Raw genomic sequence first — 19,523 nt, forward strand, 5'->3', positions numbered from 1 at the left:
GGCCAATTTTGGGTATTATCGTTTTTTGAGGTTTCGCGCGCGCACGCAATTTTAAGGCTTGACATGTTTAGTGTCTTTTTACCCGACGTGACCCCATCTTTTATATTTTACCAAAAAATTGGGTAATAATAAATGTTTTATCATTTAATATAGGGGAAACTGTTTTTTTTTTTAAATTTCGGTAATTTTTCCTTAATATAGTAAAAAAATAAAACCCCCAGTGGTGATTAAATACCACCAAAAGAAAGCTCTATCTGTCCCCAAAAAAGGGTATAAAATTCATTTCAGTACAGCGCTGCATGACGGAATAAATGTCAGTTAAAGTACCGCAGCGCTGAATACTGAAAAATGGCCTGGATGGGAAGGGGGTTTAACACCGCGGATGTCAACTGGTTAAAAAACATTACAGCATTGCTTGTTTATGAATTTTGGGATGTAAAGGACAATTACATTGTTAAGGGTCCATGTCTGTGGTACTTTATTTGCATTAACAGTTACATTTTAGGGCAAACTTTTCTCTTGTAACGTTTGTTGGGTATACTCTAAATAAAATCCGTCTCCACGGGTAATTGACACAGGATGTAAAGGAAAAACTGTATATTCCTGGACTTGGATGTGGACATTTATTTATATATTCATATATTTAATATTACAAATTGCTCACTATACTATTAAGAGGTTATTAATATATTTATATCACTTGATTTTACGGGGTTATTTATCACACTTATGTTCGTATAAACCTTCAGCACAGTGCAATTTAATTTAATTTGAAACTTTTATCTTGGTCCAAGCTGATACAATGATGCTGATACACAAAGGTTTAGCAAAATGTTCGGGATTTTAATAAGTAGCACGGATGGGATGTGCTCTAGCTTGTCCTTTCTCTTCTTCACCTGTTATTATTAGACATGCTAATTTTGTTTCGTTCTGAATGGGTATTCGTACAAATTTCGTTAAATGTGGACTTCCAAATTCCCTAATTCGAATGAGTCGAATCAGAATGTTCCTTTAACAAAAATTGGATCCATCTGAATTTCGTTCAAAACAAAATTAAATCGGACATGTGACTGTTCTCTGGCCAATCAAATGTTTTGGGCTGTTGGGGGTTGCGTTACAGGCACGTTCATGTGACTTCGTCTTGTGGATCTTACCAAAAATGAAATTCGAATGGATACGAACCAAATCGATTTTGGATCCAAAATCCGAAAGGGATACAAATCTGAATCATTCCAAAAGATTTTTTTGCAGGGTTAAATGTCTAGTTTTTATGGTGTTTTGGCATGTGATGTTTCACAAGCTGAAAATGATTACGAGGAATTCTGAAGATCTACATTTCTGCTTAAAAATTTATTGTAAATGTTCTTAACAATGGGGAGCATTGTTGACCTCATTGAATATCTTAACCTTCTGTTTCTCTATTATTGTGGCTGAACCACAATGGAGAACTGATGTTTTGTATGCAATTTCTCTTTGTTTTGAAAATAAAAACTCTTTGAAAGTAAAAGTATCAAAGAGAGTACACAGCTGTGTTGATGCAAGTGCACCAATATGGCTACAACCGCCGTAATCCTAAATAAATAGAAATAACCATTAGATACTCCTCTGTCATATATGCTATCAAATCTGTGCACAGGATACGTTAAATGGAATTCTGGAGCGATTTCTGGCACAAAGAGGTCAAATGAATCAGGCAGTTGGAGATTTTAGGCCACACACCTTTTCCAACAAGTAAACATGCATGTTAAGTAAATCCTATTACCAGAAAATGATGGTGATGACTGCTGGAACTAAATGGCTCCAGCTTGAGCAGAGTCTCCTGGGCAGCACAGCTGGCAATCATTGTTCTGCTTAATAAACCTGTGTCTCACTATATGGAGGATCTTGGCTAATTAGATATTGATTGACAGCTCCCACTCCCTATAGGTTGTGCTACAGCTGTAAAAAATGCGATCCAGATGAGGGGCTGTCAATGGCTAGTATGTGTTAAAAATACAACAGTGAGGACAAATGTCAGCATTTATTTTATACCATTCAGTGTATGAACCTTGCTGAGCACTCTCTTAAGCTAAACTGGTAACACAACACGACGCAAAGGGAATTTAGAGAGAAAACCTGTTTTTTGTTATAAGGCAGTTTCTATACTGTATATCTGGTCACAATGTATGGTCGTACACTTCTGGAAGATGAGCTAGTCTGTTCTATCAAGTTAATGTTGTTCTGCTAATCAGTACAGATGAGCAAATTTGAGGGCTAATTCACACCAGCCCCAGTGCGTTCCGGCCCGATTCAGGTCGAAACACACTAGATTGCATCCCGGATGGCCCACTTTGTTTTGGGACGTGAGGGGGCGTGGTGGTACATTGAAGTCAATGGCACCGCAGCCACGCCCTCCGGCCACATTGTGATCAGTCGCATGGGAAGGTGTGGCATATCAATGCCTGCTTTCCGGTCTGGTGCGGCCAGAAAAAATGCTGCATGCACTATTTTTCCTGCTCCGGACCAGAACGCAGGCATTGATGTGCCACGCGTTCCCGTGCGGCCTATCGGACTGCGGCCAGAGGGTGTGGCTGCGGTGCCATTGACTTCAATGCACCACCACGCCCCCTCCGGCCCCAAAACAAAGTGAGTCGTCCGGAATGCAATCCAGTGCAGCAACAATCGGGCCGGAACGCACTGGGGCTGGTGTGAACTCGCCCCGAGAGCTTTTGCTTTGCCAGAATTTAAGCAAATTCTATAAATTTTTGGTGAAAAGCATGCGTTAATGGTTAAAAAAAAGAATGAAAGCAGTGTTTGGTTGTTATTAAAGCGTAACTAAACTCAAAACCAAAAATGTAATATATTGCAGCTCATCAGTCTGGGGGCTCAATTAGTTATTTGTGTTTTTTTTAGGATTGTTCCCTTTATTTTCACTAGATGTGAAAATAAAGGGACTTCTGTCCTTGGGTGACTTCACTCACTCCTCCACTGCATCTATAGAGGAAGACATGGTTGTAAACCAGGTTGGACGTCCAACAAGTCTTGTTGAGATATTTGAAAGAGTTAGATATTAAACCCCGGACAGAAAAAAAGTATGTATATATATATAGATGTTTATTTGAGGATATTCCCACACTAGTTGCACTCTCTCTATATAAATACGTTTTTGTTCATCTCCATCACACAGGGTGGGGTAGTGATGGGATTATTAGTTGATAGAGGAGAGATAACATTGCTTGTGCTTTCAGTTTATCCCTCCTGGAGTGGCAAGGAATTTGCATTTCTGACAAGATCATCAGGTGGTTGCTAAAAAGGCTCTTGGCTTGAAAAAGGAAAACGTATGAAGCTGCCACATCTGAGGACTGGTAAGCTGCAATATATTACATTTTTGTTCTTGGGTTTAGGTATACTTTAAAGAACTTCAGCTATTAACTGAAGGTAACTGGGGCTACCCCCATACTGCAGTGGGTAAATGCTCATTATTCTCTAGGGGCTGGAATACAGAAGGTATACTCACCTGATTCTTGATCCCTGGTCAGCACTCAACTTTTTCCTCCTCTGCTCAGGCTGCAGAATGTCTCTTGGCGTCTAATGCAGGTGAATGTACCAGCATTAGATTTGATGGCATCATGGGTCCTTAGACTGCCAGAGCCTGTAGAAGAAGAGGCTGCGTGGAACGGGCTAGCAGGCAGTTGGGATTAAGGATCGGGTAAGTATATCTTCTGTATCTCTAGAGAAAACTGAGCAGTTAACCCTTGCAGTATAAGGGTAGCCACACTCAAAGGTTAACTTTGTTGATAGCTGGAGTTCTCCGTTAAAGGTGCAATATGCTTTGCATGGCTCCTGAGAAATATTAAGAAGAGTGTTTCTTTTTACGTGCACATTGCAAATGAGAAATATAGGTTAAAAATCAGAGATTTGTAGAATTGCCCTAAATTGGGTACCATGCACCAAACAATTGTAGCGCCCTCTAAAATGTCGCTATTCAATTTAGAGATACCTGGACTGTAACCAGTCTAGATACTGATTATACAGAGCTCTGCATTCTATAGGTGTCTCTGAATCTGCTGGATCGATTGCTCCTCCTGTTGCTGAGGAAAAGGGAGCCTTGGCATACAGTGAGGGAGGATCCACCCTCAGGTTATGACTATGCACCTGACCCTAGCCAATCCCTGAGTAGGATGACTCAGAGGCATGGTTGAGGGCAGGTAATAAAAGGTCTGGGGACACTGTGGAGAGCTCTCTTCCCTCTAGGGGCCTCGCCCTAGGAGGACTGTGTGTGATGCAGGAAACTGGCCTGGGCCTCAGCACATGGCAGGTGCTGAGGGGCCTAGAGGCATAGGATACACTGATACTTTGCTGGGCCCATGCACGTGGCAGGTGATGGGTGCCTTGTTCTAAGAAGATACTACCACTAAACTGGAGTGCTCCTTGGCAGTTGCAGATGCTGAGGGCACAGAGATTCCAGATCCTGTTGCTAAGGAAAATACCTGATGGAAGCTGGGCCGGGGAGGAGTCCGCTTGTTGAGGGGTACCGCAGAGGAGCTGGTGCGAGCGTCCGTCTGGGACCCACAAGGGAGATCCCACACCCTATTCCAGGTATCTGTTCACAGTACTACTACTACTATTGGTCTCTGGGACCAGATCACAGTGCTATCGGCCTTAGCGGTTGCTAAGGGAGAAAGCTGTCCTCTGAAGTATTTCCAAGGGCATCCTACAGATCCTAAACCCTCTCTCTCCTATTGATGTTGCAAATAAATACCCTAAAAAGACCCTAAGATCGAGCCGTTCTGTCCGTGAGTGTCGGTGTGCTGTTGCTGATCAAAGGGGACTGGCAGCTGGAACCAACAGGTAGGAGAACCTATTTCAATATTCAGCGGCTCCTTCGGGGGTGAGCGCTACACGATCATTTGAGAGCCACATCATCGACCTAACTGATCACAGACATTTCGAAATTAAGAGATCCTTATTAAAACTTGTTGAAACTTCTACAACCCCGTACATTTGCTCACAAGCCATTAAACTTCTTATGTCTCACCTGGAAACCTTAACTCCCTTTAGTGCCATTGTGCCAACTCTTCCACTGAAGGAGCTTTGTGCACCTCAGAAGCCATATTTATGAAACCCAACAAATCTATACATCCTGTTGAACTTTCTCCCCCTGGAAACATGTGCAGAGTAAAATAAATACTAGATTTAATCTGACTGCAGAGGTTGTATTCTTTTCAGAAAACTCACAGGGGGAATTGATTTCCCAAAATGTTTGATATTGTTTACAGCGAGCTCCTCGCTCTGCAAAGTATGTGTTTGTTTTTAGTCATTCTGCTTAGTTCGGCATCAAGTATGCCCAGAAGGACAAGAAAGGAATTTTAGTCTTGTTTTAGCTTATTATTATTATTTAGGATTTATATAGCGGCAACACTTTGTGCATCACTTTACAATATAAGGACGACATTACAGTTAAAATACAATTCAAGACAGGAGGGTTACAAAGGCCCTGTTTATGAGAGCCTACAATATAAAAGGGAAGGGTAAGTGATAAAAAAAGTATTAACTGTTTGGGGATGAGTTGCTCAATGTAAAAATCTCAGTTTTTAGGTAGAAGTGGGATAGTCTTCCCTGAAGAGTTTTCAAAGCAGGGGTTGGGAAACTCCAGACCTCCAGCTGTGGTGAAACTACAAATTCCATGAGGTATCGCAAGATTTTCACAGGCATGACTACTAGGGACAGATTCATCATTTGATTTGAAGTTTTACCACAGCTGGAAGGCTGGAGGTTCCCCACTCGTTTCTTAAAGGCAGGCAGAGTAGGCTATGGCTGGACAGGTAAGGGAAGAGAGTTCCAGAGGATGGGAGAGACTCTCAAGAAGTCCTAAAGGCAAAAATGGGAGGAGGTGATGAGGGGGCTAGTGAGCAGGCGTTCTCGGGAGGTGTGAAGAGGGCAGTTTGATGATATTTTGAGACAAGGTTGGTGATGTAGCCTGGGGCAGAATTGTGGATGGCATTGTGTGTTGTTGTTGTTAATATTTTGAATTTTATTTCTTGGGTGATCGGAAAACATTGGAGGGATTGGCAGAGATGGACGGAAGACATTGAGCGGCTGGTAAGGTGGATGAGTCTGGCAGCAGCATTCATGATAGACTGAAGTGGGGTTAGTCTGTGTACAGGTTTGTGGTCTGTGTGTCCCCATTGGGGAGATTTGTCATCACATCCTGTCGGTATATGTAGTGATAGATACATTCTCGGGTGAAGACACAAACTGCAGCTAAATCCATTAGTTGTAGTAAAATATGGAAGGGTCAGAGCCATTGTCAGTTTATTATGTCTAAATTTGTCTTCTTGTGCAAGTGACAACGGCTACAGTCATTCCCTGCGCTACTGTTGTGCGAAATGGAAGTGAGGTGAAAGAAGTGACCAAAGAGGTCACAGGCAGCAATGAAAACTTGACTGAAGTATTTATTTATTACAGGTATTTTACACAGCGCCAACAATTTACACAGTGCTTTACACCGGAGCCAATTAACCTTCCAGCATGTCTTTGGTGTCTGGGAGGAAATTGAAGCACCCAGAGGAAACCCACGCAAGTACAGGGGAACATACAAATCCATGTAGATAGTATCCTGGCCAGGATACGAACCAGGAACCCCGCAGCTGCAAGGCAGAAATGCTAAACACTAAGCCACTGTGCCATCCAAGTAGATTATTTTCCCCAGTCAATTAATAACTTTAAAATAAAACGTTTTGGCCATAGTTGAGCTTGAAAAATATTACATTAAAATGTGTCTTATTTTCCATTCATTTATTAAACAGCTTCCATATAAAGCCTCACGGAAAAACTGACTAGAGACCGGTAACGGAGATCATCTCGTCCCGCAGTGTCCAGGTTTACAGTAGCGTGCCCCCCGTCCTGCTTCACCTCCGCCAGCTTTCATGATGTCAGCGAATGGCAGGAGCGCAAACTTCACAAAGGTACGCATGAAGTGGATGTTGGACGAACATTTTATAACTACAAGGAACAGGTCAGCCAGTCCATTTCCTTTACTATTTCAAGATACCCTGAAAACTAAAATAAACATTGTTTTAAACCATCAACCTAACAGGAAAAAAATTGCAAATAGGTTTTTCTTTAATTAAGAAAATTTCCTCTGGCTTAAAGCAGAATCAATTGTGCCAAATTTAATTCAAAGCCTCCGTTTGGGCCAAGTTACACACCAATGAAAACGAGGGGAGTTGTAATTAAAGTTTATAGGGTTTCATGGGCTCTGCAATGAGTTTGGGTTTTATTTTGCTGATCTGTATTGGTGTAGGATAATGGTAGCCAAGCACTGCTCGTCCAACAAATACACTACAACAATGCCTCCATTGTACGCTGCACAAAATCAGTTCAAGAAGAAACTCCGATTGGACAAAGCAGGATATTGCATTGACATTGCTAAAAGCATTACACCTATTTATAAACAGTGAATGTGACTTTTACCAATCATTCACTGGTGGTGAATTAAAAGAGAAGTATAGCCAAATATTTTTATTTTTTTAGTTTTGACTCTTTTGGGTCACAGGTGTCCAAAGTTAGCATGTAGTGAGCTACTGCCTGCTATATGCGGACAGCGCAGAACCACGCTGCAGCCAGGAAAAATCCCCACAATATCGGGATCCACCCTCTGCCTGATTGACAGCTGGCTCTGTCTCTCTAGAGCCAAATCCAGCTGTGCCTGCCCCCTCCCCTATCTGTCCCTCCAATGTGTGCTGGTGGAACAGAGAGGGGAGGTGGGGTATATCTCCGCTCTCTGCAAGGAAAAGCCATGAGCTGAGCAGTTTGTGACCACTCAGCACTCAATCTACAGAGCCAACATGAGATATCTGCAGTGTCACACGCCGGCTCAGACTACTGGGAAAAGTACATTTTACTCTCCCAATAGTTCTCCTTTAATCACAGTCATTTAAAACACGTGTCCAAGAAAGATTAACCTGCAGTGAATGTTTAGTGAATGCCAGATTCACTGCTTTATAAAGATACCCCTAATCTATTAACATTACATCCCTGTCAGTCAGAGGCAGAGAATCATTGTCTAACAGGATGAAACATTTTGGGGTGTATTTATAAAACATTTGCAGAGCCATGCATCCTGAGAAACTGCATGTGCATTCTGTGCGAATGGCACAGTATATTTTCTTTTCAGGTCGGATGTAATATCAGGAAAATACCTCATTAAGGCCACTAGATGGAGCTGATGGGCATAGAAAAGAAGTATTTACAGAAAAAAATATATAAATATTTCCAGATAAATATTTCTATCCAATGCCCGTCAGCTCCATCTAGTGGACATTATGTGGTATTTTCCTGATATTACATCTGACCTGGAAAGAAAATATACTAATAACATTTGTTTTTACCACAAGTCGCACAGAACAAACTTACGCTACATGCAGTTTTGCAGAATGAATGGCTGTGCACATTTTTTATAAATACACCCCTTTGTGTCTCAGCCCAGCCCCTTTCAGTTCATCATACTGATTGTCAGCAGAGCCTGCACACCACAGGACAGAGAAAGCTGTTGTTGCATTATGGAAGCAAAGTCTGTTCGTTTTTTCCATGTTAAATATGCTTAGTTGTGACCTGCTGGGAAGGAGGAGAGGCTATAAGCACAAACAGAAATGTATAGATCTTCACTTGTAGCTGTAAGCCAACATATAGAAGTCTGTCTGTACCATGCAATCCCTGGGAACCCTGATACCATGAGCCAGTCACTGATACAAATTTCAATTTCTCTCTGTTGTTGTCTGTTGGAGATTTCCCTTAACCTCCTGTCTTGCTCTTACAGGGACAGGAAGTGAGGTGAAATCTCTCCAAAGGGGTCATGGCAGCAATGGAAGTGCGACTAGTATTTTCTCTTCCCCAGTCTATCTAGCCAAAACGAAAAAAATATATATTTTGGCTATAGTTGGGCTTAAAAAATCAAAATGTGTCCTATTTTTCATTCAATTTTTATTGTTTACAGTAGTGATGCACCGATACCAAGTACCGTACTCGGTACAAGTACTAGTACAGATACTTTTTGAGCTCCAAGACTAGACTAGAGAAAAATTCAAAAGTTAGGAGGCAGCTGTAATTTTTAAGGAGCACATGGAGCTTGTGTAGGTGCTCCGTGCAGAACCTCAGGATTAAGAAGATAGGTCACCAGCACTCAAGATGCAAGAAACAACACAGATGCAACAAGCTCCAATGATGTCTCCTTATTTTTGTTGAAAGATTATGCCACATAGGTCTAAATGCCAACATTTTCTGGTCCCTTCCTCAAGACGACGCAGTCCTTTGGCACAATAACAACAAATCCTTTGGCACAATATCTTCCTGAAATCATCATGTCCTTTGTATTAGGTTTTTATTCAACCCCGGTTTTATTACTAAACCCATCAACAAACAAACTGAGCTAAGTGTATGTGTATGCTATCATAGAATCTTTTTTTTTTTTATTATCCATCAACACTTTGTAACAGATTTTACAAGAGGTAGAAACTTCGGCCAAGCATTTTCCGTAGAAGAGAGAGGTGTGAGGTCAGAGGTTCCATAGATCAGCCAGTCAGTTGTTTGGCTCTCAGGTGTTGGACACCGGCTAATCGATGTGTAATTAATCTTGTATACTTCACATCGGCGGTTGCTAGAAACATTGTGAACATGACTTGGCAAGAAATATGCGGTAATTTACTAACTGTGGCTTAATTCCTTCTTTATGGTCTTTTAAATACATAACTGAAGGAACCAACCACTAGAGTGGATCATGGCTGTGGTTTTAAGGTTTTAAGTGTTGTCACCTTTTACATGAGTGGAAGGGGCTACTGAGAGGTTAATCCAGCTGCAAGTTGTAAAAGAAGCTCTGTTCTATCTAGACTGACCTGACTTTTGAGCCAGTAACGGCTGGCTATGAACTGCCTAGTTTGTGTGATCGAGCTGTTCTGGACAATGCTTGCAGAGATCAGGTGGTGCAGGTAACTGCTGAATCCCAATCAGCATGAGTATGAATGGAGGTGCTCATCATCCTTTTATTAATGGAAAAAATGTATGTTCAATCATTAACTGTTAAGTTTTCTTCACAGAAAAGGGAACAATTCCATTATGTCTGCTGTGTCTGAAGATGGGTTAAGACAGAATTTTGGCCAAGGTAAGGTAGCAGCTTACATTGACACAGATAAGGATTTTAATAAGCACAGAGAAGTTGCCCCATTTGCAATGCCTGTACTGGTGTGGTCCCATCAGACACCAACTGTCTACAAGTGCACTCGCCTTGTGAAGACACAGGCAGGTGGTTTAGTGCAGGAGCATGAAGGTTGTAGCTGGTGCCCCCTGGACTTCCATCAGGCCCTGGGCCCTATCTAGGTTGCCTTGTGGATGTGCCACTGTCAAAACCTATCTATATATCAGGGAAACAACTTGTGAAATTTAACAAGGAGGTAATCAGAGTATTTCAGGAATCCCATGAGCTGCAATTGCAGTCAGTGATGGGAAGGGTGCTCTGTAGATGGCCCAGATCCTGATCATGATAGATATGAGGAAGCAGCCATAGTAAAAAAAAATGTCAACACTGCAATGATGTCTCCTTAAGTTCCTGCTTGGCTCAGCACCAAGTATGGAGCCTTCTACCAGCTGTTATTACAAAGCACGACAGGCCATGGCTCTCAGCTCTCAGTCCTGTCTTCTTATTCATAGCAGCAAATAATTGTTTCAGAAGCCCTGGTGCAATCACATGAGGTATCATAAGTATCATATTATGTAGTTGGAGCTATGTTTTATCCCTTTAAAGACCTGGCTAGTATTAAAAAAATACCCGTTAAAGTGCCATAAATGCACTCAGCTACTAACTACTATTGAGGAAGGACAACACACAGAATTGTTGTGGACCGAGTGGTGTCAGCCCTGCCCAGTTTCTTTTGCTAAACTATTTAAAGCAAAAAGGGACAAATACATTTAATTATTATGGTTTACATATACTTCAACTAGCAGATTAAAAGCCTACCAGAAAACATAAAGGTGTTACTGGGTAATAGAGTCTGGTTACGCCAGCGGGCGCTTCTTATGGTTAGGTTTGTATGCATATATAAATTTAAAAAACTGCAATTCTGTAAAGAACTGAGTAATGCCCCAAGGTACCATATGGTCCCGTAAGTCAATAGTATTTTCTGCACTGTTGCACTAAACAAAAGCATCATCAAATATCAAACTCCCAACTTAACACCGCTCTGCTATGGCCTCCATTCATTTGGCCAGAGGTACACTGGGTGCCCTCCTGCGATCTGTGCCATTACTCCAGAGTACTGAGATCCCAGTATCAAGAACAGCCACACACCGATGATGTCACTTTCCTGAAACCAACTGTATTGCAAATGAGCCAGTGCCATACACTCCTGCCTCCGGTCCGCCAGTCCTGACGCATTTCACCCGTACAGGCTTAGTCACAGCATCATTGAAGGGCAGAAAGGAGACGGTACTGTATGGCACTGAGTTGCAATAATGTTGGTTTTAAGAAAGTGACATAATTGGGGCGCAGCTCTTCTCGACTTTGAGATATAAGTATTATAATAATATACACTCATACAATCTCAAAATTGCTCTACTCTGAAAAAAAAGCAAAGCTTTCACCTCCTCAACAGAAAAAAAGCCAAATTTCCTCTCTCTCTCTCTCCAAAAAAGAAAGCCGCTGACTGCCAAAATCGTAAAAACTCTGCAAGTGATCCAGTAATAGGGCTCTCATTCCAAGCTGCTGCCAGTTCTCGGAGAACCGCAGCCTCCCGATGGCTGCACGCACCATGGAAAGGTTTTAGAATCTGAAACTCAGATAAAGAGATATTTGTGTAGCCGTGTTCCGTGACAATACTTTAATTTCTCACAATGTTTATTTTGCGCACAAAAGGAAAGCAGATATTTTGTTGACCGGTTGACATGTGCATGTTTGCCAAAGGTTTCAAAATATTTCCACGTTATATTTCTCCTGAGAAGGTGTGTCAGCTCATAATGCACAATGTTGTCCCTGGAGGATCACAGATTACTATCCCCAGCGCTTGTTGAATTATAACCCAAATACATTTTTGCACTTAAAGAGACCCTGTCATCAACTTAAAATTTGTAGTTAAAGTCACAGTACAATAATGTTTGCGAAATGCTTACTTGCAGCGTTTATCTTTTCCAAAAGCATTTTTTTTAATGTACTTTCAGACTGTAAGTTTTCATGGGCAGTGCCCTCCTATCTTGCTTTGAATTGTATTATAACTGTAATGTCTTCCCTATATTGAAGAGCTGCTCTAACTGTTGGCGCTAAATCCTTAAAGTGACACTCCTTAAAGGAGGTAAACCTTAAAATTGCATTCAAGTCTCTTAACTATTAACAAAAATGTATCTTATTTGTGTATCACTCGGCTTTAGAACCTCAAATCATCTCGGAATTGGTGGTGACACTGTCCTTCCTTCTGGAGGGGGGCTACTTTTGTTCCCCATGGTCCCTGTGTGCGTTATAAAGTAGCCAGCGCTCCAAGCTCACTAACGTGATAGACAATAATTTCATATTAATTGGTATTGGGATTATAATCCATGTGCAAATATATCTATTAAAAAAAGCTATTTTTCCCACCGCAATTTTCACCCTATCTCTGGCGATGCCACCTACAGACTCATTGCTCTGTGATATGGCATGGATTCTCTTCCAAGCTACATGTTGTCTAGTGTTATTCAACCTACGTCTGGACCCGCCCCCGAGGGGACATCATCAGTCTGCCCCTACAGGGGAATGCTGCAGTGAGCAGTGCCAGCACCATTCTCTGCAGCATTCAGCACCCACCCAACGCCAGAGGAAGAAGACCCATGATGTCAACATGGGTTGCATGCTGCCCAATATTATGCAACCTACTTTCATATCCATTCCAAAGGGGGATACATTATAATGCCGCCCTATCAGAAGAATGGTGCAGTGAGCAATGCCAACTAATCACACAGTACCATTCTTTACAGCATTCAGCACCCATCCACCGCAAGAGGAAGAAGACCCATGATGTCATTGGACTGGACCAAACACTCCACAAAAAAAGGTATGTATACAAAAATGTTTTAAAAAATAAAGGTGACAGGAAACAAACAGGGGATGGGGGTTGCATTCCAACCTGGACTTTGACAATACATTTGTTTATATTTGAAGGAGTATATAACCTATCACGTCTTGTGCCAGCTCTAAGACACTAATGACCTGTTAGATGTGAAGTTTGTGTGCTGGAACAATATTGGGATCTTTTTTTTCTGCGTGTTCTTCCAGACCCAGTAAAATAAACTAATAAACAGGAATCTTACTACTGCAATAAAAACCCCAAAACGGTTTGGCTTTTGTCAGCTTCGTTTGGCAAGAGGAAGCATTCCACGGCAAATCTCAGACCTTTGCTATCTGCCGGTTTTGAAAGGCTTTCTTCGCTGGCGGATTCCAATGGCTTGAGTGCATCATGTACCCCAGCTGCTGTTAATTTAGCCGAGGGCAGCCCGGCTGAAAAACATCAGTTCCGGAAGCACCTGTGACCAATGTGTTGGACTTGTCCAAGAATTTGTCCGTTAGCAATAATAACGAGTATGGGTTTTTAAGTGCATAGACAGGCATATGTGTCAGGGACATTGATTTAAGATAAAGGTGCTTGAAGTCATGAAAATATGCTTATGAAGTTGGTTAAAGCAGAGCAATGGTGAAATGAATAAAGGAAACATTTTGCTTTCGCTTTGAAAATCTGCATAGTAAGGTTGACCATACACTATACAATTGGTTTGTATAATCTACGTTAGATCTACCACCAACTATGTAATACAAGTATATGCCTGATTTGAAACTAATTGAATTGGTTTGTTCTCATATTACATAGTTTTGGTAACTCTAAACAAGATTTTACAGAGATTGTATAGTGTTAAGTCCCTGGTGAACAACCTACTCCCTGGGGGCCACAAGTGGACCATTGGCAGTAAATTGGCAGTAAACCTGCATTACCTAGGAAGAAAATATTTTTTAGACTGGCTTCTGGTAGTTAAATGGTTAGGTTTATTTATTTCCCACTATTTATTAATTTCTGTCCAGTCCATCTCTCTCTTCTTTCTTTTTTCCTTGGATCTGACATGATGAATCTTGCAGATAGAAATATCAAAAATTATTTTAAAAGGGACTTTAGCGAGCACAAACATGGAACCATTGAATCCTAAAGGGGCTGTAATAATGTGATCTCTAGAAGTCTCATATTATGTGTCTCTGGTCTATGGCGGTCTTCTAAAGCACGCCCCTATTCTCCAATAAGTCCTACAGAATGGTCACTTTGGTCACACCAGGGGTAACACTAGAGATACTTGACCACCTACTTGACCACCACTGATGTAAGTTTTGGGCACAATGATTGTAAAGGTTTGGTGTGATATACCTTTCTCAACCGGGGTGCCACCGCATTCTAGGGGAACCTTCTGACTTTGTCAGGGGTGCCTTAATATTTTCACACAGTGATGCATTTCCATGGTGCAAGCGAGTCGGCAACCAGCACCATGGAAACACATGACACTAATCCAGGATGGGCGGCAGCCAGGGTCACCCCCAGAATTAGGAAGAGGACAGAAGTCTGCCTCCATCCGGATTTGCTCAAGCTCTCTGCCCAGCTATTACAGCTGCACTATGGTGATGATTGTATGATGATGTAAAGGGAGGCTGCTAATGTGAAAAGGGGGTGGGGGGGGGCTCTGATGCGTTCTCTAATTGGACATTTTGGTTTGTCTGTGTTAGTGGGGGCTGCGGTGTGGACACTGTAATATTTGGTCTGATTCAATCATGGTTAGGTCAGATGAGGGTGAGGATCTCTAATTCCTTGTTTACTCCAATGGGGACTAGGGTGTTACGTTGATATATCCAGTATGTCTCTCTCCTACATAACCGCTGGAAACGCTCGGGTGCCGAAAAATGCTCAGGGATGTATTTAATGGCAAAAACCTGCAAGTCTTCGATGCGTTTATTGTGTTTGTGTGCAAAATGTCGTGGGACACTGTGGTCTAAGTCGCCGTCTGAGATGAACCTTCTATGTTCGCCTATTCTTTTTCTCAATGGGCGGATGGTACGGCCGACATATAGTAAATTGCAGGGACATTTTAAACCATAAATGACATGGTCATGGGAACATGTAATAAACTGTTTGATGGGGTAATTTTTGTTGGCGCTATCGGTAAATTTGGATTGTCCATGGGTAATGAATTGGCACGTGAGGCACCGTGGTTTTCTGCATTGGAACGTACCTATTCTCTGGTCAAATTTGGGAAATGGCATTGGATTTGCTCTAGGGTTTTGGATTTTACTGGGTGCTATTTTGTTTTTCAGATTCCTAGCTTTCCTGAATGTTACTGTGGGTTTTTTTGGGATGAAAGGACCTAATTTGGGGTCTAATTTGAGGATGTTCCAGTTTTTCCGTAGAATGCGCTGTATGGCGTTGTGGTTATTGTTGTAAGTGGTGATGAACCTGACCTCCGAGTCACCCTCTGAGGGTGTGGTGTCTTTTGGGGTAGGGGGTGTTAAATATGTGGAGTGGGCCTCGTGGATTAGTGGGGCTGGATAACCTTTGTCTCTGAACTTGTTAGCGAGTAGTTGGCTCTGTAGGGTGTAATCTGTGGTTTTGGAACAGTTACCCTAAGCCTACAAAATTGACTTTTGGGGATGTTTTTTATCCCTCTCGGGTGATGGCCACTCTGAAAATGCACATACGAGTTACCCCCAGTGGGTTTCACGTGATTAGTGGTGGTGATGATCGCGCCATCGGAGGAAAGTTCCAAATCTAGAAAAACTATTTTGGATGGGTTGACTACGTGTGTAAAGGAAAGTCCTAATGTGTTGTTGTTGCAATGTGTGACGAATTCTACTAGGGCCTCTGTGGTCCCTCCCCAAATTATAATAATGTCGTCTATATAGCGACCATAAAAAATGAGATATTGGGCAAATGGATTGTTGTCCCATATATGTTTCTCCTCCCAGAACCCCATAGTGAGGTTGGCATAGCTGGGGGCGTAGTTGGCACCCATGGCTGTGCCACGGATCTGTAGATGGAATTTATCAAGGAAAGCAAAATAATTGTGTAAATTTGGTGCAGTGGACGATAAATTGGGCTTGTTTGTAGTGTAAGGTGGAGTGGGTGGACAGATAGTGTTGTAGTGCATTGATGCCTACCTCGTGTGGAATGGAGGTGTAAAGGGAGGAGACGTCTAGGGACAACCAGGAGTATGAGGGATCCCATGTGTAGTGGGAGAGTGTTTGGATTAGATGACCGGAATCTTTTATGTATAATGGTAAATTAGTGACCAGGGGTTGTAAGAAGTGGTCTATGTAAACCGATAGTCCACTAGTGAGGCTGTTAGTGGTGGCTATTATTGGACGGCCAGGGGGTGCATTGGCATCTTTATGGATCTTGGGCAGGTGGTAGAAGTAAGGAGTTTGGGGGTGTTGGGGGTATAGGAAGGCTCTCTCTTTTTTGGTGAGGATGTTGTCCTCTGTGGCTGTTTCAAGTAGGTGGAGTAGTTCTGTTTGGTAGGTGGTGAGAGGATCGGAAGGTAAAGAGATGTAGGTAGACTCATCATCCAAGAGCCTACGGGCTTCGTTTATATAATCAGGACGGTCCTGAATTACAATGCCACCACCTTTTTTTGCTTGTTTAATGACTATGTCGTGGTTTGTAGCGAGTTCTTTTACAAACCAAAATGTCTAATTAGAGAACGCACAGCCTTATCAGCCATTAAAGTCAGACTCGTTTTTAATTGATTCAATCAAGCAATTGACTGATCGATCCATTTAATGTATTCATTATTTATTCATTAATTACTCATGAATTATTCTTTTTATTCATTCATAACTATTTATGATTGGTATACCAATTTTAATTCATCCTTTTAAATCCTTTTAACAAAACACAATACAACACACTCGCAGAACTGAATCCCCCCGGTTCTCTTATATTATGTCATGTTATAAGAACCCCCCGATCTGTATTGACGAATCACCTCCCGCCAATGTTATTCACCCTTTCACTTGAGCTTGAAAAAGAGGATCACCTCGAAACGCGTCGCTCCTCTATCACTGTTCTGTACACGTCCTCTCCCAGCCCTCGGTCCCTTTCACTCCATCACGTCCTAAGAACACTGCCATCAAGACCATAGGCAGCTTCTTCACCAGTCCCCGGGCACATACAGCATCCAGTCCACATTGATTCCTCCTTCATCCATCCCTCCACCTGCTGGGAGACACCGAATACATCTCGCACTGCCCACACTCCAAAAGGGCCCTCCAAAACAGGACCTCGGCTCCACAAGTAAGTCCTTCACCTTTTGTGATTTGATTTTTGTTTTTCCACCCGTCACACACAGACACTGGCTGTCCCTATACCCCCCACATTCCCAGGATTTGCGCTCTAATTTTCCCCCTTCTTTCATGTGAAAGTTGTGGACTCTAATATGTAGGGGGGAACTCCAAGTAGTTTTTTTTTTAATTTTATTGCACAGGGACCATCTTAAAATCCGTCTGGTATAGATTCTCGGGGGGAACCACACATCATTTTTTAAATTAAATTTTTATAAGAACTGCTGAGGTATGCTGTCGGGTACCAATGCAGTAATGCATTGGTACCTGACAATTGTAATGCATACAATTTTTGGACTTTTAATGGTTAAATATAAATTCAAGGCACCAAAAAATGCAATTTAATATTTAGTAAAAAATATTAATAAATGTGCTTTAAACACAGGTAAAATAAATACCCGAATTAAACATATTTGTAGCCTCCTGCACTTTCCTGTACAGCAGCACTCAGACTAGGAGAGAGAGGGGCAGTACTTGGGGCCAAACAGGTATACTTCATTTACGTCTTCTGACAGAGGAAAATGCTGACAGGATGTGAGAGAAGAGAGATGATCTAAACACTATTGCTGCTCCTTTACTATGCATTAATGTATTAGAGGTGACCAAACTCTGTTGCTTAAATGCAGTAGAGAAAAATCAAGTCACCATGTTGGCTGTACTGCATGGTAGGATGTGTAAATCTCAGGACAGGATAGACAGAGTGGACACAATCCATTCAATAGGGTAAAGTGAATGTTCACTTAGCTTAGTAAATGTGGTGAAGGTCACTGCAATCACCTGATCATGTGCAAGAAAAGGTCTTGAAGCCCGTGACACACTGCATGCAAAGCTGGGCAGAGCAAAGCAAAGCTTTCAGGCATGGAGGTTCGCGTGCAGTGTGTGAGCTCAGCACGGCCAGATGAAAGACTGCACATGCAGCCAAACGGCCCACGCATAACAACTGAATGGACTTCGAATCCTGACGCGCAGATTTTATCTTGGCGCACTCAGCTATGCGAGCTTTTGCAAGCTGACATGTTGCAGTGAACATGACGAAGGTCTGCGCTCAAACGCTGCTCCACTCGCAGTGTGTCACAGCCTTGAGTCCCCCTTTGTTAAGTCCTCTCTATTCCATTAGTAAATCATGCCCACTAGCACTCGAAAAGTGACTTTCAACCCAATATTTATTATCTGGTTGCTTTGGCTGGTTAAAAGCTGAATGAAAGCAGCAAAATTGTCAAGTGCATGGCCCAAATAAGAAATAATGCTAGGGGGATTACTGAGTTTAAACCAGTCCACTTCCCTAAAAAGTACCTTATTATACTGTCCCTCACCACCTTGAGTCAATGTATAACTAATGCAGACCTCAAATGCAAACTTTTTTATTTTTTTCCCTAAGCGCTCACAACTTCAATAAAAATTAAAAAAAACGTCTTCCAATACAGCTTAATATGACAGCCAAAGGCCATGTTTTTGTTTGAATTCTCCTCAACAATACTCACTAGTCATTACATGTCCTCACAAGTCATTACAGTACGATTATGTTCTATAGAGATGGTAGGCCATTCTCCTATGGTAGGCCATTCTCCTATGGTAGGCCATTCTCCTAAGTGTCACCAGTCAAGATTTAGGAGACAGCCCCATTCATCTCTGTAGGACGTAACATATGGTTTATCAGTAGTGATTATTTTATCATCTTTCATCAGAGATGATCTCTGCAGTATTGTACTGTGGGGCTAAACTGATATGGTAATTCAACCCTATAGTCCGAAAACTAGGGCTTACAGAAAACAGGTCAAATGGTGCTGACAAACCACAAGAGGAGTGGTGGTTCTATAGGGGATAGGGGTACCGTGCAGACAAGGTAAATATAGCTATGAAAGCTGCTTTTTTATTTTCTTACATTTGCAGCTATTTCCTTCTTTTATTATAAAAAAAATAGATATAGTTCTGCATTCAGTGTTGGTATTAGATTAAGTGTTAAGTTTAGGTTTTCTGACTTTGTTTAGGTGTTTGGGTTAGGGGTAGGTTAAGAGATGGATATTACGGTAGGTTAAGTGGTAGGGTTAGGTGGTAAGGAATTTTAGGGTAAGGTCAAAAGCTAGGTTTCAGCATTAAGAGGTGAGTTATGTGTGAATTTTAGGTGGTCGGTTACATTTAATAAAATATATATTTATTC

The 19,523-nt window shown here is 41.9% G+C and overlaps 1 protein-coding gene across 4 annotated transcripts in view; it reads right to left on the reverse strand.

Annotated features, from left to right (window-relative positions):
- Positions 1-19,523, reverse strand: part of TRABD2B (TraB domain containing 2B) — a 231,039-nt gene that overhangs the window by 32,982 nt on the left and 178,534 nt on the right. The window contains exon 7 of one of the 4 annotated variants that reach the window (XM_018553026.1): positions 15,237-15,245. The exons of the other annotated variants lie outside the window; for them this stretch is intronic. Within the exon in view, the coding sequence (XP_018408528.1) occupies positions 15,237-15,245 (9 nt within the window). The remainder of the gene's footprint in view (positions 1-15,236; positions 15,246-19,523) is intronic. 4 annotated transcript variants of the gene reach the window in all.

Source organism: Nanorana parkeri, unplaced genomic scaffold (genome assembly GCF_000935625.1).
Source record: "Nanorana parkeri isolate BGI_ZX_2015 unplaced genomic scaffold, ASM93562v1 scaffold106, whole genome shotgun sequence".
Lineage (NCBI taxonomy): Eukaryota > Metazoa > Chordata > Amphibia > Anura > Dicroglossidae > Nanorana > Nanorana parkeri.